The following is a 27,244-nucleotide window of genomic DNA, read 5'->3' on the forward strand; positions in this document are numbered from 1 at the left end:
AGATCAATCAAGCAGGAAGTAGGGTATTACCTCCATTAAGAGGGCCCGAACCTAGGTAAACATCATGTCTCCTGTCTCCTGTTACCCATCGATCCTAGATCCACAGCTTGGGACCCCCTACCCGAGATCTACCGGTTTTGACACCGACAATGGTGCTTTCATTTAGAGTTCCACTATGAGATCAACGAAGGATCGATGGCTCGTCTACAGATTAACTGCAACATCGGCATTTTCATCACCGGCTCGACTGGTCACCTTGGCTTGACCGAGGACTGTGCCCTGCCTCCGATCATCATGTTCGCACGAGAGCCTTCATCAACATCAACTCCGATCTTTATCATGATCATGGAGGAATTATACTCGGAGCTCGGGGCTCAACGTCAACATTGCCCTCGGGCGACCGTGCTGTTTTTTTGGACAGCGAACTTGTATCCGCTGCCACCACCTCCTTGAGCATCGCTTTTGACGATTCCTTTGGTAGAATTATGCGGAATTAAGTCTACAACAACCATGCAAAATTCCGTCGAGTTCCGATGGAGGAATCTCCGGCAATCTACGATATACCGGAGCCCTGTCAAATCTGGACGGGAATCTGGACGAGTTTAGGGCGTGATCTCTAGAGCCAAGCTCGGAGGTCCTTTGGAAGATCCAACCGTTCATCTGCTGCGGAATTCCCATATCTACCACCCCTCAAAATTTCAGCTCGATCTGACCGTCCAAACTCCGGGAACCTTCCGATGAGTGGACCAATTTTCGGATCTGTTTTCTGCGCGAATACGAATCCGATCCGAGTTCATGTTTCTTCATGAACGTCATATTGGACAACTTTTTTAAAGGAATTTCCCTTCTATGGTATTGTGTGTTGTTCTTAACACATGCCCAAAAAAATTTAAGCCTTCTCTGAGGTTCTCTTCAACATAACGCTGGTGTCAAACCAGTCCGGTAACATTGCTCCACGGCTGCCGACCTGCGCTAGACACGCCGTCGCTTTGTTGAGCCGAGCTCAACTTCTTCAGATTGTCATCTCGGTGAGCCGAACAAGAGTTCGGCATCACGAAGGATAAATCATCACCAACATCGCCGCCCCACGGATTATACGGAGCAGGCACACCGGCATCGCCGCACGGTCACTTCATCAAGCCGGCATTGACCATGTCACGAGTTACGACCTGCATCGGCATGGCCGAACTGTTGCTTCTTCAAGCCAATGTCCATCACGCCGACCTACTTCGACTCATCGGCTGACATCGGGGCTTCGACACCTCGGCTGGACCAGGAGCTCCGCTATTTCTTCATCAACATGCTCCGGTGACTTCGGCGTCATTGGCCGACCAGCTTCGACACATCGGCTGGCATGGTGGCTACAACGTCACCTTACCGACCTGCTCCGTCACCTCGTCTGGACCGGAGGCTGCGCCATCTCTTCATCAACCTACTCCGGAAACTTCGGCATCACCAGCCGACCGGCTTCGTCACGTTAGCGGGACCGGGGCTTTGCCTCGGCGAGCCAACCTCTGCTAGCATCGCCATGACGTCGCTTCATCGCCCATCAGGCAATGGGTGTGCGGATCGAGTCCCAATTTTGGGAGTCACCTTTTTCGGATTGCTACAAATAAACCAGGTGCTATTAATCCTAGTAATTTTTGCTTGTTTGGGTTTATTTTTCCCAAGGAATTATTACTCTGGTTTGTTCCATCATCTGTACACAGGTCTATCAAATGGTTGCCGCATTAACGACGGTCGCATGTGGTTCGGTCAGTTTCCATACATAGTTCAGCGAACGCCGCATCCGGATCTCGGACCGACCTATGAATTCAGGCTTTGCCATGCAATCACCGCGTCACGCCGACGCCCCACATCGACATTGGCTTCGGCGCCAGGCCACGTCTCTTTAAATAAATTATTTTTGCGTAAAGCAATTATGCAAGGATTATATATATATATATTCTTATTTTTGGACCACACTATTTTATGTGTGTAGGTAATCGACTTCGACTGTGTCACGCGGTCACTTCGGCAAGCCGACGTCGTCGTCCCAATCGGCATAAATCGGCTCGCATGATCACCTTGTTGGTCGAGTTGCCATACCGACATGTTCGGTTGCCTCGGGGACTTCGGCACCATCGAGAGGGTTCTACCTCGTCGGGTGTTCGGCGCACGGGCCATATTCCTTTAATTATTCACTTTGCATAAATTATTTATTATGCTACATTTTTTTAATTTATTATTATTACTATTATCTCCTTCTTGCACTATTTTCTGTGCACAGGTAAATTATCTGGGTTGGGCAGTGCTGTCACCTCGGCGTACTGATGTACCACGTCACCTCGGCTGGACCGGAGGCTTCGTCATCACTTCATTAACCCACGCTGGGAACTTTGGCGTCATACTGCCGGCCTGCTCCATCGCCTCGGACGGACTGGAGGTTCCACCTCGCCACATTGGTCGTGCTACGTCGCCACTTCGGAGTGCCAAGCTCTTCGCTCCGCCATCTTGGGACCGGCTTGGGGGCTGGGACCTTGTCCCGCATCAAGCTCGGACCACATCATCAATGACGAACACATTAACCAGCTAAGTCGCTTTCATGCTCAAAGTTTTAAAATTTTAATTTGTGTTCGGTTCGACCATGCTCACAAACGTTGTTTGATTAAAAACACTTCATTTCCCCTGTTAACTGGGGGCTCTTAAATTTATGTGAGCTATTTTGTAATAAGTGTTCTTCTTCTTAGTCGTTGCAAAGTCTTTTTCTATCACTCCTTTTTTCGACGCGAGTGTGTGGTCAATAGCCGGGGAGCCTAATTTCTCTCTCAAAGCCGCTAGAGTTTAGTTTGCTAAACTGGCCTAACGAGAAGTACTCCGCCTTTGGGATAGGAGGTTGAAGTTGTAGGCTGACCCGCTTGAAGTCTTGATATAGGATGTGTCATGTTAAAGCACGACAGAAGCACAATTTTGTTTCATTCTAAGACCAGTTTTCGGATTGGCACCGAACACTTGATCTAGTTCGGACGTCAAGTTTTTACTGAAGTTTTTTGGTTTTCCAAGCCTATGGCACTTTTAAACTATTTGTGTGTTTCCAGCATAAGTCTCGTAGTGCAACGCCGGACACCTTTAGAGATTCGGCAAAAACATTCTCGGATATTGCTATATATGCATCGGTTTTGAATTGTGTCTTCAGTCAATAGTTGGGTTGCCCGGCTCCTGTGCTTGCCTCCTACGTTCCGCTTCGTTCGGCTAGGTGTGCAAAGGGAGAACCACTGCGATTGTGCTTCCAGCTATAATGGTTAAGAGCCTCAGTGGAGAAAGCCGAAAACTGACTGCCACAATAAGTGTAAACTGGTCAGCGATCCAATGACTGTATTAAACTATAAGATTGATAGAGGTCGCCACGTGTTAAATGAAGGTCCGTTCATAACATTGGCCGAAGTGTTTACGGCTTGACCTCGACTGTCACCGAACACTAACTGGGGGCTAGTAACTGGCCTCCGAACTTTAAGCTCCTATGACTAAATGATAGTTATAAAGCCCGCATATCTGATTGCCTCATTTTCGCTAACATAACCACCTTCGGGCACCGAGACGTCGGCTAAGGGTTGTCTTGTTATTGCGGAAACACCCTGTGTATTATCTATAAAGGGGTAGAAGCCGACGATGGGTCACTTTCAACTGATAAACGGTCGCAACGGAGTCAAAATAAACATATGATCAGCATTTGTATTCAATATACAAGCGCTGCCTTCCGCAATCATCGTTATAAAGCCATACATATGCATCAATTTGACTTTAGATTTTGGCCAAGCTGGGTTGCCCGGCTCCTGTGCTTACCCCTACGTTCCCGATTGTTTGGCTAGGCGGTAAAGGGAGCACCTCTGTGATTGTTACTACCGGGTCATCCGGTTTAGTACCTCAGACTGGGTGAAGCCGAAAACTAGCCATCTTAAAGGATATAATTGGTCGGCAACGACGGAAGTGAAAATTTGGGTTCACTAAAGACCACATAGTTCGGGAACTTTCCCCAAACTAAACCCTCAATATTTTGCTCCCACATTGATCGGAGCTGAGGTTTCATGATCATGCTTAGCATGACAACCCAAAGAAAGGAACCGATAGCGAGACTAATTTCTTTGGAAGACATTTCTTATGTTAAATAGTAATATAATATATTTCTCTGCGTACCTTTGTTTATAAAACCGTATGGACGGATTGCCTTGTTTGTCGTAAATCTTTGCCCTCATAAAGGCTTTATAAAGTAGGACAAACACTCCTCGGCTACTGGCGGAGGAGGTGGAAGCCGATCGTCGGTCAACAAAGTTTTGTACAATGCGGATCCGAGCATTAATGATGTAAAGTACTTGGATACATAGAATCATTACACATAACTAGCAAAAGGGCCCGTGCGTTGCAACGGGAGAGACAAATTAAATAATCTAAAACTGAAGCGGCCCATCTGTGTTGCCACTTTTTCTATGCTATTATCATTGATGGTGGTCATGTTCTCCACCTATTCAAGACGAAGGTGATCAATTCCAAGGTAATGAGGTTGTTCATCACACTCTAGCATGCAACTTTCATGAGCCTCTCCCTACACCCTATTATAATTTTGCGGGATTGTAGTGACGGTGGGTGCCACCCCTGTCTTGTCTACACATGATGTATGCACTATCCCCACACTCTTGCACATAAATGTAATGACGTACCTTGTGTGGAGCAAAGTTCGAACCATTGAGATTGGACGCTTCGAGTGCAGTAATGTCATGCATGGAAACTTGGGATTTAGCTTGGTTTCGGTTAAGGGATTCGAACTTGCGAGTGAATTGCTTATTACAAACCTTTCAATCAACTCCTAGCGGGAACCAAGATGATGTTGATGGATGCATGGAACTCATTAGCGGACCAGCAGTAAGTTGACAAAAAAGAAAATAATCATGATAAATACGACTAAGACACTGTAATCACCTGCAGTATTTCGATCCCCTGCTGTAAAGACCATATCGATTACAACTGAATTCAGAAAAAATAAATCTCGGATAGCAAGGAGAATAGTAGAACTAATTAATGTCATATTAACTTATCTTGTTTCTGTTAAAATTGTTTAGTGATCTGGCCAGATTAAATTCACATGCTTGCAGTCTATGAAACAGTCACGCCCCTCACCCTAGGAACGTGCACGTATGCATGCAAAACATGCAAACTTAGCGAGACCACGTAAGTACCAGGAAGCAACGGATGCTTAGAAATTGATTGACTCGTGAGTTGATGTGTACGTATGGGCAAAAAAACTGGCATCCATTGCAGCAACAAATGGCCTTGGGGCCATGCAAGGAGATCATAACCTATCTACTCTCTAGTTGTATTTAAGAGCCATCCAGATAATGCAGAAGTACGTACACTCAATACAAGTATTTTTTTTAAACAGAATTCATATATCAACGAAAGACTTCAAAAATTTGAAACTGGCAAATATGGTACGTACATACCATATGTGATTTCGTTCGTATATCATGACCACTGGAAAGTTCATCCATGTTCAACACAGTGGTACTGCTACCTGTAGGTTTATATGCACATGTCTATGTAAGTCCACCCGCAAAAAAAGAAGTCTATGCCTTATGCTTCATCTGAACATATAGTAAATTAACTATAGCGTACACCAAAGGATTTACTTTTATCAAATGAGAGACATCTACATCTGTGTCATGTTTACGGGTAGTCACCATGAAACTGAATTTGGAACCTCCAGCTTGAGAATTAATTCAGAAGCAGCAGGAGCATATATCTCCCTAAACTGCAAGAGAGATCACATCACATCCTGGTTCAGTGTCCATCAAGGGCAAGAAGATCACATCCTTCTGAACTGCTATAAGATTTAGCCGAAGGAAAACCATAAACGCTTTTCTACTATTCTCTGAACATGCACACACAGGCCCAGGCTTGTTCAACAGAAGTTATATAATCCCATAATGGTTATACATGCAAGCTTAAACATCAGACTGTAGACCAAACTGTCCTCTAAGATAGGCAACATATCAAACAGCTCACAACTAATATGCTTTAGTAAGATGATCTATTACATAAAAATATTATTCCATAAGATGACCAAGTTGCTTCATTAAACAACAACCTGAACTCGTATATGAATATGAACATGATAATGTTTAGATGGACAATTTGGCAAGGAAGGCTTTGGCAGATGATATGCATTCAACTCTCTTCAGTCAATCCACAAAACTAACAACCAAGGTGAGGAGCAGAGCATAGGCTTTGGCAGCCAATGTTGTCTCTCGAGGCTCTTGTTGACTCCTCCACACTTCGCCGGACCTGCCTGGATGTTCTGGTCAGCTCCATTGGTGCTGCCGAAGCGTTAGCTCGCGCCGCTGGCTGCTTGAGGACTAATCAGGTTGGCTACCTTTTGTACCTGCACGACAGTGGATTCAGAGCAATTGCCTTGTTGTAAAAAAACACAGGGATTGAGCAGACCGGAGCAGTACGTATCGGGCTCGCGTAGGCCTCGCTGCACATGAAGATGCCTTTGATAAGATGGCTCATGCCGGCGCCGGCCTTGGCAAGCATGCCGCTATAGCTCTCCACCCTCGGCCACAAGTCATTCAAGTACCCGCGACTCCAACGATGATGGGGGGTGGCCTTGAGGCCCTAGAAGGCGCGGAAGGCGTGGAGAAGCAGGAGTCGAACTTGAGAAGCGCGTCGAGGGATGGCAAGAGCATGGCGTCGGCAACGCCATAGTTGAGGAGCATGCCATCCTTGTCTGGCAGCTTGGAGAGGTAGTGCAAGTGGTCGAGCTTGATCATGGTCTCGTTCCTCGCCAGCGGCCAGCCGAGGTCACGGCCGACAGGCACCAGGGTCGTCACGCCGTTGTTGAGGAGCACGCCGTCCTTGCCCGAAAGCTTGAAGAGGTAGTGCAGGCGGTCGAGCTTGACCACTGGCTCGTCCCTCGCTAGCGGCCAGCCAACGTCGCAGCCGACCCGCACCACGGTCGTCACTCCCACATCCTCCTTGAAGATCCTTACGACGGGCTCGACGAAGAAATCTGATCCGATTCAGTCACATAGCAAGGATGGAGGTGGCGGAGGCTGCGGGTGGCTGCGCCACCACGACGATCACCAGGCGCGGGGCCGGCGGATTGGCCGTGGGTGCGAGGCCGCCATGAGCGGGCAGATCGGGAGGAGGCTCCAACCTCCGAGACAGCAGATGGTAAAAATGCTGGGGTGCGAGTCAGATAATTTCTTTAATGGCCAGGGAGATGAGATCAATCCGAAGCAAATACATACCGGAAGGTGGAATCGTGGTATTGGTGCGGGACTTAGTCCCACATCGTTTTTTTTTCTTTTCTTATGTGTAAATCTAATTTTAAATCTCGATCGTTAATCTTTAAAGTTATCATAAAAATCAACGGATATAAATAGATGACGTATAGAGAACTATGAAAGTCTCTGTCCTTTAATATTAGGTAAGGATTTGTGATTTTATTCTAGATATCGATTCTTAATTCGGCCATTCGTGCCCGCATTAAGGCTCGGGGACTATTGGGCTTCGGGCTTATCATTTACTAATATTAAAGGGGCACATCGATCCCCTGATCTGGTGTTGTCACCCGACCAGTGTCTCGGGGGCTACTACATTGCCTATTCAATGCAGAAAATTCAAAGTGCTTAGTGTTCGGCTTGACCGAACTATGGTCAAACACGTCTTCGGACAACAATAGGCACCATTTGGGCCCTATCTGGCATCAAGCTAAGATATTACGGCGACTTCTCAAAACCCTCTCTCAAGGGCCCGTCCGCCGATCACTATCTCCTCTAATGTGCATCTCAGATTTTAGGCTGACACACACCTTGAGGGCTACTGACTATATATCTCGTAAGTAAATAAATTGCATAATCGGAAATAAAATGATCAAACAATCAGCCCGAGCCCGAGGTGGTGCATCACCTCGGAGGCAGTCCGGCATAAAGTTTGGCTGCGAGCGGCTGGCTCCATAGAGAACTTGTCAGCGTTAAGCTCGGATAACATCCTTCAAACTTTTTCAAGCCAAGGTGATCTATTACACCTCGGATATAGTACGGCGTTGGAGCTCGGATACAGTCCGGCGTTGGTGCTCGGCTGCAAAAGATACCTCGAATGCAGTCCGGCATTGGGGCTCGGATGTAAGAGGACACCGCTACACGGGAACAACTTCAAACCCAAGGTGGGCGTAAAAATAACAAGGCATTGATAAAGGCCGATAACTTAAAGGGGCTCCTCGGATACCCGACGTGTAAACTCTTCGGATTTACTTCAGCGGTCCTCAAGATCGAAGATGAGAAAATTTGTTGAACCAGTTTTCAAGACCGACGACCGAAGATGAAGAACAGTTTGGAAGGATCGAGGAGCGTCCCCAACTTGAAGACCGGTTCAGGGGGCTACTGACGGTGTCCTGGACTAGGGGGTACTCACCACATTGTCTTCCGACCAGGTGGATCGGGCCGAGGACCCTCATGGTGGTTTACTCATGGGCCACTTCGGACAGCGCATGCCGCATTCAAGGAAGATTCCACAAGACTTGGTGATCAAGACAATGACTCCTCTGCACGTATTCGACTAGGACTCTTGTTATCCTAGGCCTCTGGTACATTATATAAGCCGAGGCCAGGCTAGAGGCTAGATGAGTATGACATTATTCATCATACCCCTAGGGTTTAGACCACAACATATGGTCTCGGGGTAGATCAACTCTTGTAATCTCTATATTCATCAAGAACAATCAAGCAGGAAGTAGGGTATTACCTCCATTAAGAGGGCTCGAACCTGGGTAAACATCATGTCTCCTGTCTCCTGTTACCCATCGATCCTAGATCCATAGCTTGGGACCCCCTACCCGAGATCCGCCGGTTTTGACACCGACAGGCACCGCACACGGCTAACAGATGTTGTGGTGTGTTCTAGGCGCCCCCTCCCCATGTATATATAGGTGGGAAAGGGAGGGGAGCAACAAGTGGGCGCCCCAAGTAGGAGGAATCTTAATTGGGCGCCTGTCAGAGTAAATGACCACGGGTAGCCTCATCGACCCCTTGTGGTATTTCAAGACATCGGGGCTAGCTGCGCCCCTCACACTTCCCGAACGAAAGACTGGCTTCTTGGGCCGCCTGGTCTAAGAGGCCTGCTGCTGAAAGATGGCAAGACAGCAGAAGGCGACCACTAGGGAGCCGACTCCTACCAGGCGGCCCCTCGTCCCCTCAAAGTTTACGCCCACATAACCACGATGGGACGGGGCGTGGCTACAATGCGACCTGCCACCCTAGAATCCAGGGCGGATCGTGGCCACAGTGCGGTGTACCAAGCAGACACCCCTCGCCCGTCGCGGCACTGTTGCCACGCAACCCATGACATCACTTACGTCAGAGGGAGCCCCGCTCCCACGACGGGCGGTCGGTACGGCCCGCAAGCGGCGGGCCCTACCTGTCCGCGAGCCACCAGAAGGCGAGTCTGCGTACTACCCCAAACAAGTCAACCGGCTTCACTCCGTTCTTCCTTGTATATGGTGCCGAGGTTGTCATCCCAACAGACATCGAGTTCGACTCGCCTCGGGTCACCATGTACACGGAGGCGGAGGCCAAGGAAGCGCGAGAAGATGGCGTCGACCTGCTGGAAGAAGGCCGGCTGTTAGCACTCAGCCGGTCCGCCATCTACCAGCAGGGTTTGCGCCGTTACCACAACCGAAAGGTCAAGCCAAGATCTTTCCAAGAGGGCGACCTTGTGCTTCGGCTGATCCAGCGAACAGCCGGCCAGCACAAGCTCTCGGCCTCTTGGGAAGGCCCTTTCGTCATCAGCAAGGCACTAGGCAACGACTCCTACTACCTGATCGACGCACAAAAACCAAGAGCACGCAAGAGGGATGATTCCGGCAAGGAGTCGGAGCGACCATGGAACGCAAACCTCCTGAGAAGATTTTACAGTTGAAAGCAGTATGTACCATGCTACCATTTTTATTAAATATGAGACAAACGGGGCCCCCGAGGAGCACTCGGGGACTGCCCTCCTTTATCTATGAATGACGAGCGTCATACTCATGAATGTATTATTACATTTGATTTTCTGTCTGGCACCGGGTTCGACTAGTCGGCACGGGGACTGGCCGCCTTAAGTTATATTAAAAGTTCTACCTGAAGTCAGACAAGTAGTGTGCCGGCACCCGAGCCCTCTCTTGTTGAAAGTCGCAGCTCGAAGAACCGACTGTCCGACTGGCAAGAGCCAAAGGCAGAAAGGATGCCCACACGAAAAACGGCTAAGGACTAACGAACTTATATAACGCAAAGACGGCCTCCAACCACGCCTGCCGGCTGTCAAAACAGCCGGCTGGCCGGCCTCCCAATCACTTCACTATAATCCAACAAAGCTAGAGTACTTGCCCTCCCAAGAACTTCCCCAGCCACAGATTGAAGAGCAGCTGTCCGGCTGGGAAGGCGGCAACCAAGGGAGGGCGGCAAAGGAAACAGCCGAAGGATGAAAAGCAAAGAACAAGGGAAAGCCAAATGCATGCATAATTATATTTACACATAAGGCCCCAAAAAAGCCGGCAGTCAATATAGTTCGAATACACCCCCAGTGGGTGGAATTGTGCAAACTTAACAAAACACTGTTCGTCGAATGGTGAAACAGGAAAGTAGAGGCAGCAGACTAGACTAAGGGCGCAGCAGGGGAGCCGGGCTGGTCGGGGGAGACGGCGCCGCCGGCTGGAGGAGTGGCCGGCTGGCGGGTCTCAGCTTGATCATAGCCGGCTGCAGGCGGCGCACCCACGCGTGCCTTGTTGCTGGAGGCACGGTCAAGCTGAGGCTGACCGACCGCTCCACCATCTGGCGCGGCGTCTTCATCCTCCCCCTCCTCCACCTCGCCCTCATCGCTGGAGTCGATCTCCTCCGCCAAGTCCTCACCGTCTGCCAGGTTCAGCCCGAACCACTCCTCCGGCTGGGCAACGCCGTTGTCGTCCACCTCAGGAGCGAAGGCGCTGGTGTCGGTGTAATCCGCAATCACCGAAGCCCGCTGGATGATAGCCGGCCGCGCCGGCTCCAGCTCTGTGTCGGCCTCCTGCCGCCAAGTGGCCAGCTGGTCCAGACTCAGCTCGGGATACCAGGCCTTGGCGAACTCCAGCGCCCGCCTGGCGCCGGACCGAGCCGTAGAAGCCTTCCAGGCCTCAAAGCGGCCTACCGCCACCTCCAGCCAGTCGGCAGTCCGACTGGGGGTGCGGGGAATCACCTCACCAGGCCAGAGAGCGTCCAACACCTGCGCCCCAACACGCTGAAGCCGGCAGAGCATGCGATGAGTGTGACACCCAAGTTTTTATTGGATTTTTCAAAAGGTTTTATTTGACTTGAGGGGAGTGATTTTAAAATTTTTCTTCAAGAGAACTCTCACTCTCAGATATTTTTTTTCTTTATGGCAAAAATTTTATTTGAATTCACCCAAGATCTGCCTATGACCTGGGGAGTTCTTGCTCTTCATTGGACTCAAGACAAAATGTTTTTCATTTGAGAAAATAACTTTTGAAAACCTTTTCTTGAATTTGCACTATGGCTTTTGGAAAGTCCTTTGCCACTTTCAACTATTCCTTCTTGCCATGGCATTAGTGCAAATCCTCTCTCCTAACCCTTCCCTCACCTTTGGATCATGATTTGCATCAAATCCAGCAAGTTGAACCTCCTCATGTGATCATTTCCATTCAAATTCTATTCAAATAAATTTCTGTCTTCTCTTATAGCACTTGGAGATTTACAAAGGAACTCCTTTTTCTGTTTTGATTTTTGGCCCCAAACTTCTTTCCCCTCCTAGTCCTTTGAACCCTCAACCTAGAACCATGAAGATCCACTGGTCTCCAGTTCAAAAATTTCAAACTACATTAGCTGCAAGTTTGGACCAGATCTGCCAAATTTGGTGAAATTCATTCAAAACTTTCTCCAAAAATTCCAAGTAAATTCATGCAGCCCCTGGGTGCTTTGAGTGATCATCTCACCAAGTTACAGCCCCAGAAAAATTTATCTCTTTACCAAAACCTACTGTCGAACACCTGCAATGCTTGGTCACTGTCAAGATTCAGTAAGTTCAGAGATTCAGTCAAGTGGCGGCTGTCGTTTTCTTCAGAAACGGGCATCGATCTCGCCAGTGCCATCGCGTCGCCTTGCTCCTCGTCCTCGCCCACTTGTTCCTGCATCGCACGAGTGCCTGGCATCTTGCGGGCGTCGGCGACGAGCAGCAGAAGGTGCGTCGCCCCGTGACCGACGCCGGCGGCGGCTTTGCGAGCGCCAGCGGGAGACACGGCGCCGCCGACTCCACCCAGCACCGCCCAAACCACCGGAGACCGCCGCGTGGCCATCCACTCCCCCAAATGCGCTGCCGCTCTCGTCGTGAACCCCAGGGCGCGGAGCGCGCTCTCTGCCGCCGTTGAGCCCGTGCGGTCACCTCACCGTGGACAGACGCCATTACGCCAGGGCCAGCTCCGTTTAGCTGCAAAACGAGTCCCGTAACATCCACTGATGCTGCTCGACCGCTCAAACCCCCTGCCAACCCACTGCTCCGCCGTAATCGCTCGCCGGAGATTCTCCGTTCACGGCCACCCCGTCGATCTGCCTATAAATAGGGGCCCCGAGCTTCAACTCGAGCACCCACCAGCCCTACACTTCCCCTAGAGCACGCCTAGCCACTGGAAGAGCCCCGAGGAGGTCTCCTTCCTCGACTCCGGCCGCCGCGATCCGCCACGGGATCCAGCCCGATTCGCCCCCGTGTGTGCTCCGCAGCCCCCATTCCCTTGCCAGTAGCTTCTCCTTGCATCACCCGTTCTGACCCGCGCCTCAATTCGTACTTTGCAGCCCTCCACCGGAGTTCCCCAACCTCACCCGAACCGCCGTCCGCCGGAGATAGTGTCGCCGTCGACGTGGTGCTCCCCGTTGGACGAGTCCACCACCCACCGACGCGGAAGAAGACACTGAAGCTCTTGGTACCCTCCGTTTCTCCTAACTCGCCGTGGTTCGACGCCGGCGTCCACCGCCGTCTTCGGGCGCCGGCGAGCTTTCAAACCTGACATGCGGGCCCCGCGTGTCAGCCTCTGTTTTATTTCCCCCGAACCGTTTTCTGTTGGCGCCTTCGGGCAAAATACGTTTTCTCCTTGCGCTTGCGCATTCCCAGCCGAAGCGTTTTCTGTTTTCTCAGTTGAAACCCTGGAACTTTTCTGTTTCATTACAGAAAGGTCCCTGGACAGAAACCTTTATAACTTTTTAATGAAAAGGTATTTTTGAGTGATTCTTTTTCTGTCAATCTCCAAATTTTGTCTAGTTTTTTATGGGATTTATTTGAAAAATATTTGGCAAAGTTTCTGTGCATGTGTTGGTTTTCATGTTAGTACCCCGTTTCGTGATTGCCGTAGGTTCCGGGAGAGGGGACGGAGCCGCGAACTTCGCCGAGCTAGACTCCGACTTCTCCGAACCAGGCAAGCATGTTTGAACATTTGATATGGCAGATGTTTTGCATGTTCATGTGAAAGTTTGTGCGTGGCATGTGAGTGTCGATAAGTACCTCGTTGCTTGTAAGGCAACGACCCGGTGGTTCCGAAGTTGCGATGGCCTCTGATGAGAGGTGGCCTAATCATGTAGTGACATGAAGGGCAGCAAGGTGGTACTGTTGTAGCATGCCAGCCTTGCGTCATCCGACTCTCTTCGACGTTAACGTGGTTGGAGCCACGTTATCGATCTTTTCCCGCATGTTCCAAAGTTGCGATGACCTCTGATGAGAGGTGGCCTAATCATGTGGTGACATGAAGGGCAGCAAGGTGGTACTGTTGTAGCATGCCAGCCTTGTGTCATCCGACTTTTCCGACGTTAACATGGTTGGAGCCGTGTTATCGTCCCTTCCCCTTTCCGTGCTACCACATGTCTCATTGCCAGGATACGGTTTAGTAAGTTGGTAACCTCTTTCCGTGTACACACCAAACAGAGAGGCCGGGATGATGGTACCTTGGCCCAGGATTAAAGCCAGTCATTCGGTCAGGGGGCATGGGTGTTTCCGGTTGGGACCGAGAGGGGGGGCACCCCCTTATAGCGCGCGTATAGAAATTTGATCCCATGCTACGCGAGGTTGTAGCCTCCCCGACTCAGGGTTTTTCCTAAATGTTGCCGAGGGTGATCCCTGGCTTCGGATGGTTAAATTGGGTGTGTACTGGTTAGACGTGTTCCTTCCAGAACACCGTAGACGGAACTAGTCCCCGTGACTACTGAAATCCGTTGGCTGTGGTTAAGTACAAACTCTGCAGAGTCAATTCTTTCCAAATCATCGTATCCATGATCAGTAATGTAGACTTTATGTCCAAATCTATCCGTGTGAAAATCTTGCCCCCGGTGAACAAGCTCAAGCGGTAAAATCTCAGATTTATTGTTATTCCAGTTGATGGACTAACTTTATTTTGTGTCTCATGCTTGTGATAATTTATGTCTCCGAGCTATTGTATTAATGATTTGTGACATAAGCCCTTTATGTGACGTCGCGCAGACGTCCGACTGTGGCGTGTACTCGTTTCTCACTTTCGATATAAGCCCTTTATGTGATGTCGCTCAGACGTCCGACTGCGGCATGCACTGTCTTTACTTTCTGTTATAAGCCCTTTATGTGGTGTCGCCCCGACGCCCGACTGTGGCATTATTATTCTGCATTTTCCTCTCGAGGAGTCTTTCAGACACTCGTTTGGCACCAGTATTATTATTCCGCATTTTCCGCTCGAGGAGTCTTTCAGACACTCGTTTGGCACCAGTATTATTATTCCGCATTTTCCGCTCGAGGAGTCTTTCAGACACTCGTTTGGCACCCGCATTACTATTCTGCAGTTTCCGCTCGAGGCGTCATTCAGACCCTCGCTTGGCACCCAGTATTTATTATCTCTGTGTCTGATCGCACTAGTTAACTTATTCATGTGCTTCATGTTTGCATTTGTTATACCTTATGTCCGAACTGTCTTGCGAGTACTTTCATAGTACTCACCTGGCTTGTTGATTTGGCCAGATGTTGACGAAGGCGATGTCTTGGATGAAGAGTTTGATAGCGCGTCCGACGCCTAGAGGAGTCCCAGTCAGTCCTGCGCAATCCCGGATATTGGTCACTTGTATCGCTTACGCTTCCGCCACCCGCAATAAGTATTCTCGAGCCTCACTCCGACGCTCGAAGAGTTGTAGTATTCTGGAATCATGTCACTCGCTTCGCGATGATATTTCCACCACCGTTTTTATCGTGAGTTAGTAGTTTGCCACCCGATCCACCGCGTCGTTCTATCGGCGTGCATGTAATAAATTGTTGGGCAGTCTCTGCTCAACTTTGTATTATATTTAGTACTCCTGGTATTTTTCTTCTGTGACCAATGTATTGTCTATCAGTGAGAAGGAATTCTTCCTCGCTGGTCCGTAACAGGGATTGGTTTCTCAATAATTATTTTTATTGAAAAACCGGTCGTGACAAGCTTGGTATCATAGCCAGGCTGACTGTAGGAAGCCACTAGGTGCGATCGCTAATCGGTTATTAGCGTCTTTAGTGCTTCTTCAGCATTTTGCAATTGTAGCTATTTTCTGTTGGTCATCATAAAATTTATGACATGATTACTCAGAATTTTTGCCTACTTTTGTAGATGGCTGGCAGCGGCTGTGAGAATCGAGTGTTCACCAACGTGCCCGAGGGGTTTGTCAAGCTCCTCGTCTCCATCACCAAGCTCGCGATCGGGCCAGCAGCTCACCCGGAGTTCACACTCTATCAGCACAAGCTCAGTGATGACGTGTCTATGCACCAGGCTGTGGTGCAATTCAGGGGAGGACGATCTGCTGCTCGCCATTTCCGTTTTACGGGAAGGGCCATGCCTACGGAGAGGCATGCCATGCAGATGGCTGCCCGTGAGGCGATAGCTCGCCTTCGGGACATCCTTCCTATGATCCAGACTCGTCGCTACCGCTACCTCCCATGCCACGTGCCTTACACCAGCCACTATGCGTTCGCCTGCCATCGGGGAGAGCGAGATGAAGCCATCGAGATGGTTGTGGAGTACCTCAAGGCTCTAGAGGAGTCTTTCGACAACCTCGTAGATGATCTTGTGGCTGCCCGCATGGACTTTGTCCGGGGCGGTCCTGCCAGCAGGAAGGAGCTTCTCCACACGGCGCCGCCTCTGACATTCGTCTCGTCTTCAGCCTCGTATGCACCGGCCGTTTTGGCCACTGCTCGCCGTCTGCCTACCACTGAGGAGTTCGACCGAGTCATCGCTCCTACTCCAGTCAGAGCCGCACCGCCTGCCGCACGCGCTCTACCACAAGTCGCCCCCGCACCCTCACCGTAGCACAACGTCGCACGCCAGGAGCCAGCTAGAGAGGAGGAGGTTGATTCTCCTGGACCGCTGAGCCTTGCCCTCGGCAAGGGGAAGGAGATCTTCACCATCTCCGACTGAGAGCACCGAGTAGCCGCGTGTTATGCCTGCTTGTATGATGTGTTGTTTTTATCTGTACGCTAGTTTGCGTTGGTGTGTTTGCTGCCTTCCGGAGTAGTACGCTAGTTTTTAATAACATGTCAGGATTGTGTACGCACAACCTGAGTGCTGTATCTTGTGTTTGCTTTCGCATGTAAGATTTGTGTTAAGCACTTCTTCTCCGTGAAAATCATTTGTGTTTCTTGAAAACCTTGAAGCCTTTTTGATTATTGCCTTTGCAAGGGTTTTCCTGCGCTACACGGTTTTTCTCATGGGTTTTGCAAATGATACCCCAGACTGGAAAAATGTCTCGCCCTTGGACTCGCTCTATGCCCAATCAGCCAGAAGAGGTTTACGGAACACAGACCAGCAACAATTTCACTCAGGGTCAGTCCAGCCAACAGGACAGCGAAGCGGCACTATCTCAAGTATGCCGTCTCTTCGAGCAAAGCCAGCAACAGCACCAGGAGATGATGAACCATGTCATAAACATGGGAAATCACCGTGAACCCTATCAACCACATTCCAAGTTATCTGAGTTGCAGAAGACTCGCCCCTCAACTTTTGCTCACACCGATAGGCCACTGGAAGCCGATGATTGGCTTCGCGAGATTGAAAGGAAACTGATTATCGCTCAATGCTCAGATCATGAGAAGGTGCTTTATGCGCCACACTACCTTACTGGAGCAGCCGCAGCATGGTGGGAAAACTTCCTACACATGCACCCCAGGGAACACAACATCACCTGGGAAGAATTCAAGGAAGGCTTCTGTGGGGCACACATCCCCAGGAGCATTCTAAAGATCAAGAAGAGAGAGTTTGATGACCTGAAGCAAAGAGGCATGACCGTCACAGAATACAACGACCAGTTTACCCAACTGTCTCGTTATGCCTACGACGAGCACATGACATAAAACAAGAAGATGGAAAAATTCCTGGACGACATGGCACCAGCATTAAGATGCCAACTGATTGTAGACACCTTTCCGGATTTTAAGACGCTGGTGGACAAGGCCATCACCCTGGAGAATGAGCGCTGTAGTCTGGAAGATATCCGCAAGCGGAAGAGGGACAAGACGACTCTTGCCCGCAGCAACCGAGGCAAGACTGAGGTCCCAAGGACAGACATGAGGAGATCCACGACTACTGAGCCAAGACCCGTCGGACAATTTCATGCCAGAGACAAGGAGTTCACATACCGTCCAGGGGTCACCTGCTATGCTTGTGGTCAACAAGGGCATTACGCTAAACAGTGCCCGAAGCCAAGAGACACGGCACCCAAGCCAAACAATGGTGGGAACAATCCAGCCCCCAAGCGCAACAACTTCAATCCCAACAACAACCACAGGAAGGGTCACTTGAACCATGTGACCAGGGAAGAAGCGCAGAATGCCCCAGACATCGTGCTCGGTACGTTCCCTGTCAACACAGTACCTGCCACGGTTTTGTTTGATTCTGGAGCTTCCCATTCGTTCGTTTCGAAGAGTTTTGTTTCGCAACATGGTTTTCCGATACTCCCCTTGGAAAAATCTATGATCATCAAGTCCCCCGGAAATAAGCAAATTGCTCAGGGTTACTGCCAAGGAGTGGTCATTGAGTTTGAAGGACTACCATTCCACGCGAATCTCATCGTGTTGGAAAGTAAAGGACTGGATGTCATTTTAGGAATGGACTGGTTGACCACCAACAAAGGATTCATCGACTGTTTCAATCGGACAGTGATTCTCACTCACCATCACGGCAAGACTATAAGAGTTTCCGCTCAAGAAAGGCCACGATCACAGAAACCAAAACTGAACAAGATGGACATCGCAGAATTAAGGAAAGTGCCAGTGGTATGCGAGTTCCCTGATGTGTTCCCGGAAGAACTACCAGGCATGCCACCAGACCGAGAGATCGAATTTAGCATCGAACTAGCACCTGGCACCGCTCCCATTTATAAGAAGCCGTATAGAATGGCACCCTCCGAATTGGTGGAGTTGAAGAAGCAGATAAAGGAATTATTGGACAAAGGATTTATTCGAGCCAGCTCCTCACCTTGGGGTTCGCCTGTGTTGTTCGCCAAAAAGAAGGATGGGACTTTAAGGCTGTGCATAGACTATCGAGCCCTCAATATGGTCACCATCAAAAACAAATATCCGATGCCACGGATCAATGATTTGTTTGACCAGCTCGCACAAGCTAAAGTATTTTCAAAGATTGATTTGAGATCAGGATACCATCAACTGAAGGTACGAACAGAGGATATTCCCAAGACAACATTCACTTCCAGATATGGGTTATACGAGTTCACAGTGATGCCTTTTGGTCTAACAAACGCCCCCGCATACTTCGTCCACCTCATGAACAAGGTGTTCATGAAATTCATGGACAAATTTGTGGTGGTATTCATTGACGATATTCTGGTTTACTCGAGGACACCCGAAGAGCATGCTGAGCACCTCAGAATGGTTTTGGGAGAATTGAGGAAACATCAGTTGTACGCCAAATTTAGCAAATGCGAATTTTGGCTAAGACAAGTTGGTTTCTTGGGCCATATTTTGAACCAAGAAGGCGTGGCCGTAGACCCAGAACAGGTCAAGGCCATACTAGACTGGAAGCCACCCACGAACGTCACAGATGTGCGGAGTTTCCTAGGAATGGCCGGATATTACAGGAGATTTATTGAAGGATTCTCCACTGTGGCAAAACCTATGACCCAACTGCTCAAGAAGGACAAGAAATTCGTATGGACGGAAGCATGTGAGCAGAGCTTGCAAGAACTCAAGAAAAAGCTGACAACCGCACCAGTCTTAACTGTGCCAGACATACACAAGAGTTTTGAAGTATATTGTGACGCGTCCCGAAAAGGTCTTGGATGTGTACTAATGCAGGATGGCAAAGTTGTCGCATATGCCTCCAGGCAACTGCGAAAGCATGAGGAAAATTACCCAACACATGACTTGGAGCTAGCAGCGGTCATACATGCACTAAAGGAGTGGAGGCACTTTCTGTTGGGAAATCGTTGTGAAATATATACAGACCATAAGAGCCTCAAATATATCTTCACACAGCCAGAGCTGAATTTACGCCAACGACGCTGGTTGGAACTGGTCAAAGACTATGACATCGGCATCCACTACCACCCAGGAAAAGCAAATGTAGTGGCCGATGCCCTTAGTCGAAACCCCAGCCCGGACAGTGACGGTCAGCAAAGTTTGAGGCCTGAGTTTCAGCGAGAGTTCACTCGGCTCAACATGATGTTAGTCTCTAAGGGCACCATATCGAACCTGGAGATACAACCCACCCTAGTGGAACAAATCAAGAAGGCCCAACAGGCACACCCCAGTATCGAAGGCATAAAGAAGAAAATGAACCGTAGTAAGACTTCAGAATTCGTCACGGACAGTGAAGGAACTTTATGGTACCGGGACAGGCTTTGCGTACCTAACATTGAGGAACTCAAGCAACAGATCTTGACGGAGAGCCACACCGCTCCATACTCGATCCATCCTGGAGGAACCAAAATGTACAAGGACATCCAGGAAAGATTTTGGTGGCACGGTATGAAAAGAGATATAGCCACATTCATTGCTTGTTGCGATTCATGTCAGCGTATCAAGGCCGAGCATCAAAAGCCAGCAGGGCTACTTCAGCCTAACAGGATACCGGAGTGGAAATGGGATGAAATCGGAATGGACTTCATTGTCGGATTACCCCGATCACAACGCGGAAATGATGCCATATGGGTCATCACAGACCGACTAACCAAGGTTGCTCATTTCATTCCCGTGAAGACTACCTACTCCACACAAAGACTGGCAAAACTCTATCTCTCCCGTATAGTTTGCTTGCACGGAGTCCCGAAGACTATAATATCAGACCGAGGCACCCAATTCGTCTCCAAATTTTGGGAACACCTACAACAAGCTCTGGGCACACAACTGGCTTTCAGTACAGCATACCACCCTCAGACAGATGGACAAACAGAGCGTGTAAACCAAATCCTAGAGGATATGCTAAGAGCCTGTGTACTCACCTATGGATCCAGTTGGGAAGAGAGTTTGCCCTATGCCGAATTTGCGTACAACAACAGTTACCAAGCCAGCTTGGAAATGGCACCCTTTGAAGCATTGTACGGACGGAGGTGTCGTACCCCATTGAATTGGTCAGAAACAGGTGACAGCCGTATCTTCGGCCCAGATATGCTTAAGGAGGCCGAGGAAAAAGTTAAACAAATCAGGGACAGACTCAAGACAGCACAGAGCCGACAAAAGAGCTACTATGATCAGAAGCATCGTGAGGTCAGCTTTGAACCTGGTGATTCCGTATACCTCCGAGTATCTCCTATGAGGGGTCTGCAACGGTTCAAAATAAAGGGGAAACTAGCCCCAAGATTTATTGGACCATTTTGTGTAAAGGCACGAAGAGGCACAGTAGCCTACCAACTAGACCTACCCAAGGAGCTGTCAGACGTCCATGACGTATTCCACGTCTCGCAGTTGAGGAAATGTGTGAGTAACCCGGAGAAACATGTACCTCATGAGGACATTGATATGCAACCAGATCTCACCTACAGAGAAAGGCCAGTAAAGATTTTAGAAGAGTCTGAACGGAGGACCCGTCAGAAAACGACAAAAAATTTCAGGGTCCAGTGGAGCAACCACACTGAGGATGAAGCCACATGGGAAAGGGAAGATTTCCTCCGAGCAGAGTATCCCTATCTATTTGAGGATCAGCAGAAATCTCGAGGACGAGATTTTTCCTAAGGGGGTAGGTGTTGTGACACCCAAGTTTTTGTTGGATTTTTCAAAAGGTTTTATTTGACTTGAGGGGAGTGATTTTAAAAAATTTCTTCAAGAGAACTCTCACTCTCAGATTTTTTTTTTCTTTATGGCAAAATTTTTATTTGAATTCACCCAAGATCTGCCTATGACCTGGGGAGTTCTTGCTCTTCATTGGACTCAAGACAAAATGTTTTTCATTTGAGAAAATAACTTTTGAAAACCTTTTCTTGAATTTGCACTATGGCTTTTGGAAAGTCCTTTGCCACTTTCAACTATTCCTTCTTGCCATGGCATTAGTGCAAATCCTCTCTCCTAACCCTTCCCTCACCTTTGGATCATGATTTGCATCAAATCCAGCAAGTTGAACCTCCTCATGTGATCATTTCCATTCAAATTCTATTCAAATAAATTTCTGTCTTCTCTTATAGCACTTGGAGATTTACAAAGGAACTCCTTTTTCTGTTTTGATTTTTGGCCCCAAACTTCTTTCCCCTCCTAGTCCTTTGAACCCTCAACCTAGAACCATGAAGATCCACTGGTCTCCAGTTCAAAAATTTCAAACTACATCAGCTGCAAGTTTGGACCAGATCTGCCAAATTTGGTGAAATTCATTCAAAACTTTCTCCAAAAATTCCAAGTAAATGCATGCAGCCCCTGGGTGCTTTGAGTGATCATCTCACCAAGTTACAGCCCCAGAAAACTTTATCTCTTTACCAAAACCTACTGTCGAACACCTGCAATGCTTGGTCACTGTCAAGATTCAGTAAGTTCAGAGATTCAGTCAAGTGGCGGCTGTCGTTTTCTTCAGAAACGGGCATCGATCTCGCCAGTGCCATCGCGTCGCCTTGCTCCTCGTCCTCGCCCACTTGTTCCTACACCGCACGAGTGCCTGGCATCTTACTGGCGTCGGCAACGAGCAGCAGAAGGTGCGCCACCCCGTGACCGACGCCGGCGGCGGCTTTGCGGGCGCCAGCGGGAGACACGGCGCCGCCGACTCCACCCAGCACCGCCCAAACCACCGGAGACCGCCGCGTGGCCGTCCACTCCCCCGAATGCGCTGCCGCTCTCGTCGTGAACCCCAGGGCGCGGAGCGCGCTCTCTGCCGCCGTTGAGCCCATGCGGTCACCTCACCGTGGACAGACGCCATTACGCCAGGGCCAGCTCCGTTTAGCTGCAAAACGAGTCCCGTAACATCCACTGATGCTGCTCGACCGCTCAAACCCCCTGCCAACCCACTGCTCCGCCGTAATCGCTCGCCGGAGATTCTCCGTTCACGGCCACCCCGTCGATCTGCCTATAAATAGGGGCCCCGAGCTTCAACTCGAGCACCCACCAGTCCTACACTTCCCCTAGAGCACGCCTAGCCACTGGAAGAGCCCCGAGGAGGTCTCCTTCCTCGACTCCGGCCGCCGCGATCCGCCACAGGATCCAGCCCGATTCGCCCCCGTGTGTGCTCTGCAGCCCCCATTCCCTTGCCAGTAGCTTCTCCTTGCATCACCCGTTCTGACCCGCGCCTCAATTCGTACTTTGCAGCCCTCCACCGGAGTTCCCCAACCTCACCCGAACCGCCGTCCGCCAGAGATAGTGTCGCCGTCGACGTGGTGCTCCCCGTTGGACGAGTCCACCACCCACCGACGCGGAAGAAGACACTGAAGCTCTTGGTACCCTCCGTTTCTCCTAACTCGCCGTGGTTCGACGCCGGCGTCCACCGCCGTCTTCGGGCACCGGCGAGCTTTCAAACCTGACATGCGGGCCCCGCGTGTCAGCCTCTGTTTTATTTCCCCCGAACCGTTTTCTGTTGGCGCCTTCGGGCAAAATACGTTTTCTCCTTGCGCTTGCGCATTCCCAGCCGAAGCGTTTTCTGTTTTCTCAGTTGAAACCCTGGAACTTTTCTGTTTCATTACAGAAAGGTCCCTGGACAGAAACCTTTATAACTTTTTAATGAAAAGGTATTTTTGAGTGATTCTTTTTCTGTCAATCTCCAAATTTTCTCTAGTTTTTTATGGGATTTATTTGAAAAATATTTGGCAAAGTTTCTGTGCATGTGTTGGTTTTCACGTTAGTACCCCGTTTCGTGATTGCCGTAGGTTCCGGGAGAGGGGACGGAGCCGCGAACTTCGCCGAGCTAGACTCCGACTTCTCCGAACTAGGCAAGCATGTTTGAACATTTGATATGGCAGATGTTTTGCATGTTCATGTGAAAGTTTGTGCGTGGCATGTGAGTGTCGATAAGTACCTCGTTGCTTGTAAGGCAACGACCCGGTGGTTCCGAAGTTGCGATGACCTCTGATGAGAGGTGGCCTAATCATGTAGTGACATGAAGGGCAGCAAGGTGGTACTGTTGTAGCATGCCAGCCTTGCGTCATCCGACTCTCTTCGACGTTAACGTGGTTGGAGCCACGTTATCGATCTTTTCCCGCATGTTCCAAAGTTGCGATGACCTCTGATGAGAGGTGGCCTAATCATGTGGTGACATGAAGGGCAGCAAGGTGGTACTGTTGTAGCATGCCAGCCTTGTGTCATCCGACTTTTCCGACGTTAACATGGTTGGAGCCGTGTTATCGTCCCTTCCCCTTTCCGTGCTACCACATGTCTCATTGCCAGGATACGGTTTAGTAAGTTGGTAACCTCTTTCCGTGTACACACCAAACAGAGAGGCCGGGATGATGGTACCTTGGCCCAGGATTAAAGCCAGTCATTCGGTCAGGGGGCATGGGTGTTTCCGGTTGGGACCGAGAGGGGGGCACCCCCTTATAGCGCGCGTATAGAAATTTGATCCCATGCTACGCGAGGTTGTAGCCTCCCCGACTCAGGGTTTTTCCTAAATGTTGCCGAGGGTGATCCCTGGCTTCGGATGGTTAAATTGGGTGTGTACTGGTTAGACGTGTTCCTTCCAGAACACCGTAGACGGAACTAGTCCCCGTGACTACTGAAATCCGTTGGCTGTGGTTAAGTACAAACTCTGCAGAGTCAATTCTTTCCAAATCATCGTATCCATGATCAGTAATGTAGACTTTATGTCCAAATCTATCCGTGTGAAAATCTTGCCCCCGGTGAACAAGCTCAAGCGGTAAAATCTCAGATTTATTGTTATTCCAGTTGATGGACTAACTTTATTTTGTGTCTCATGCTTGTGATAATTTATGTCTCCGAGCTATTGTATTAATGATTTGTGACATAAGCCCTTTATGTGACGTCGCGCAGACGTCCGACTGTGGCGTGTACTCGTTTCTCACTTTCGATATAAGCCCTTTATGTGATGTCGCTCAGACGTCCGACTGCGGCATGCACTGTCTTTACTTTCTGTTATAAGCCCTTTATGTGGTGTCGCCCCGACGCCCGACTGTGGCATTATTATTCTGCATTTTCCTCTCGAGGAGTCTTTCAGACACTCGTTTGGCACCAGTATTATTATTCCGCATTTTCCGCTCGAGGAGTCTTTCAGACACTCGTTTGGCACCAGTATTATTATTCCGCATTTTCCGCTCGAGGAGTCTTTCAGACACTCGTTTGGCACCCGCATTACTATTCTGCAGTTTCCGCTCGAGGCGTCATTCAGACCCTCGCTTGGCACCCAGTATTTATTATCTCTGTGTCTGATCGCACTAGTTAACTTATTCATGTGCTTCATGTTTGCATTTGTTATACCTTATGTCCGAACTGTCTTGCGAGTACTTTCATAGTACTCACCTGGCTTGTTGATTTGGCCAGATGTTGACGAAGGCGATGTCTTGGATGAAGAGTTTGATAGCGCGTCCGACGCCTAGAGGAGTCCCAGTCAGTCCTGCGCGATCCCGGATATTGGTCACTTGTATCGCTTACGCTTCCGCCACCCGCAATAAGTATTCTCGAGCCTCACTCCGACACTCGAAGAGTTGTAGTATTCTGGAATCATGTCACTCGCTTCGCGATGATATTTCCACCACCGTTTTTATCGTGAGTTAGTAGTTTGCCACCCGATCCGCCGCGTCGTTTTATCGGCGTGCATGTAATAAATTGTTGGGCAGTCTCTGCTCAACTTTGTATTATATTTAGTACTCCTGGTATTTTTCTTCTGTGACCAATGTATTGTCTATCAGTGAGAAGGAATTCTTCCTCGCTGGTCCGTAACAGGGATTGGTTTCTCAATAATTATTTTTATTGAAAAACCGTTCGTGACAATGAGCCGGCTGGAGGCGGGCCTGAATCGCCAAGAGCTGCTCCTCCAGCGACCGGCGAGCGTTTGGCGCGATCTCGGCGCCAGCCTGCCTTCGTGCCTCGCGGTGGGCCTCGACGACCTGGTTGGCGGCGGTAGAGTAGCCAGGGAAGTACTCTGCGCAAGGAAGAAAGAGAAAGAAGAGAAAAACACCAAGTCAGAAAATGAGCTAAACGGCAAGCGGCAAGCAAGGACGAAGAAGAAGGCGGCCTACCGTCAACCAAGTCTTTGATCTGGCCATAACCATTGATCAGCGTCTGCTTCGCTTCGGCCCAGCTGGCCGCCTCTGTCTCATACTCGGCTTGGAGGGCGGCCTCGCTGTCCTGCACCGCCTTCAGGGCCGCCTTGTGGCTCTTCTCCTGGTCGGCCAACCTCTTGGCCAGGCGGTCACGCTCCTGTGCCAAGGCGTCAAACTCGGCCTCCTTAGCACGGAGGGCGGCCTGAGCCCCGCCCAGCTGTTCCCTCAGACTGGCGTTGGCCGCTGCAGGGATGGCAGAAAAGAAAAAAGCAATAAGGAAGAAGTCGTCAAGGAAGATCCGACCCGACTGCTCAGCAGTCGGCCCGAATCTCGGGGACTACACCCAGTGGGTGCGCTGACGCGCCCCCACGTGAGATAAAAGACGAAGCACTTACCCCGGCTCTCAGACAGATCAGCATTCTTCTAGGTCAGCTCCCGAGCCTGGGAGTTGAAGGCAGCCGCGCGGAGGTTGTGGTAGTCCTGCAAGTCAGACAGAGGAGCGAATGAGAACAAGATAGCAAAACAAAGCCCGCTAAGAAGTTCCAAGCAGCCTGCTCAGCAGCCGACTCGGAACTCGGGGACTACACCTAGTAGGTGCGCTGACGCGCCCCCATGGAAAAAACCAAGATCAAAAAAGCAAAAAATAGGAAGACTAACCCGAATGGCCGCCCGCGTCGCAAGGAACTCGTCATTGTATTTCCTCAGCACTGCAGCCTGGGACTGAAGGCGGTTCCGGACGTCCTGCGCTGCCACGTTCACCACAGCCGTCCCTCCACCCGGCATCCACCCCGAGCTGGCGTTGGCTGCCTCCACGTCCTGGGACAACGAGCTGGAGCCAGCGGCCTTCTGCGGGTCCGATGCGGCTTTCCCGTGCGCTGGCGCGATGGCGACTGGACCACCAGGTCCGTCCTCGCGGCCGGCTCGCCCCCGGCCGATTGCGCAGGCGGCACGATCGGCCGACAGCCTTGAGCCGCCCCAGTCGGCGGGGCCGATACTGCCTCCCTATCTGGGACGACAACGTCGTCCTCCCTCTCCAACCCCGGCTGATCGCTGCGGCTTCCTCTGGCGGGGGCTCTGGGACCTCAGGCGCCGCGACACGCAGAGGGGTGACGAGCAAGACCCCTTCCGCTGTCGCCGCGGCCGCAGCCTCCGCTTGGGTCGTGGCCGCTGCGTCGGCACGCGCCTTCGCCGCCTCCTCCTCCTGTGCCGCCTTGGCGGCAGCCGCCCTCAACTCCTCCGCCTCCCTCTCCTCCCGCACCTCCCGCGCGTTTCGCTCCGTCGCCGCCTGAAGCTCGGCGCGGGGGTCCACGCGGCGGGTGCTCCCGGATCCTTCCGGCGATCCAACGACGGAGGCGGCAGCAACCCGCTCGAGCGAAAGCGGAGCCCTAATTTTTTAAGAAAGGGCAAGGATTCAGAAATCATCAAGAAAAGAAGAAAGAATGCACAAAGGAATATACACTTACGTCGACACCATCTGCGGCTGCTTCACCACCTTGCGGATGCAGGCCGCCTTCGCGGCCGCCTCATCCCGCCTGGTCGCCGCCCCGCCCTTGGGCTTCTTCGACCGGCTGCCGAAC

At 50.3% G+C, this 27,244-nt stretch overlaps 1 protein-coding gene across 1 annotated transcript in view; it reads right to left on the minus strand.

Moving 5' to 3' along the window:
- Positions 1–2,000: 2,000 nt before the first annotated feature.
- Positions 2,001–27,244, minus strand: part of LOC109763011 (senescence/dehydration-associated protein At4g35985, chloroplastic-like) — a 35,804-nt gene continuing 10,560 nt past the window's right edge. Inside the window, 5 exon segments of the mRNA XM_040388130.2 lie at positions 2,001–2,026; positions 6,271–6,415; positions 6,493–6,629; positions 6,632–6,760; positions 6,893–7,042. Coding sequence (XP_040244064.2) covers positions 2,001–2,026; positions 6,271–6,415; positions 6,493–6,629; positions 6,632–6,760; positions 6,893–7,042 — 587 coding nt within the window.

The sequence above is a fragment of the Aegilops tauschii genome, chromosome 4 (genome assembly GCF_002575655.3).
Source record: "Aegilops tauschii subsp. strangulata cultivar AL8/78 chromosome 4, Aet v6.0, whole genome shotgun sequence".
NCBI lineage: Eukaryota > Viridiplantae > Streptophyta > Magnoliopsida > Poales > Poaceae > Aegilops > Aegilops tauschii.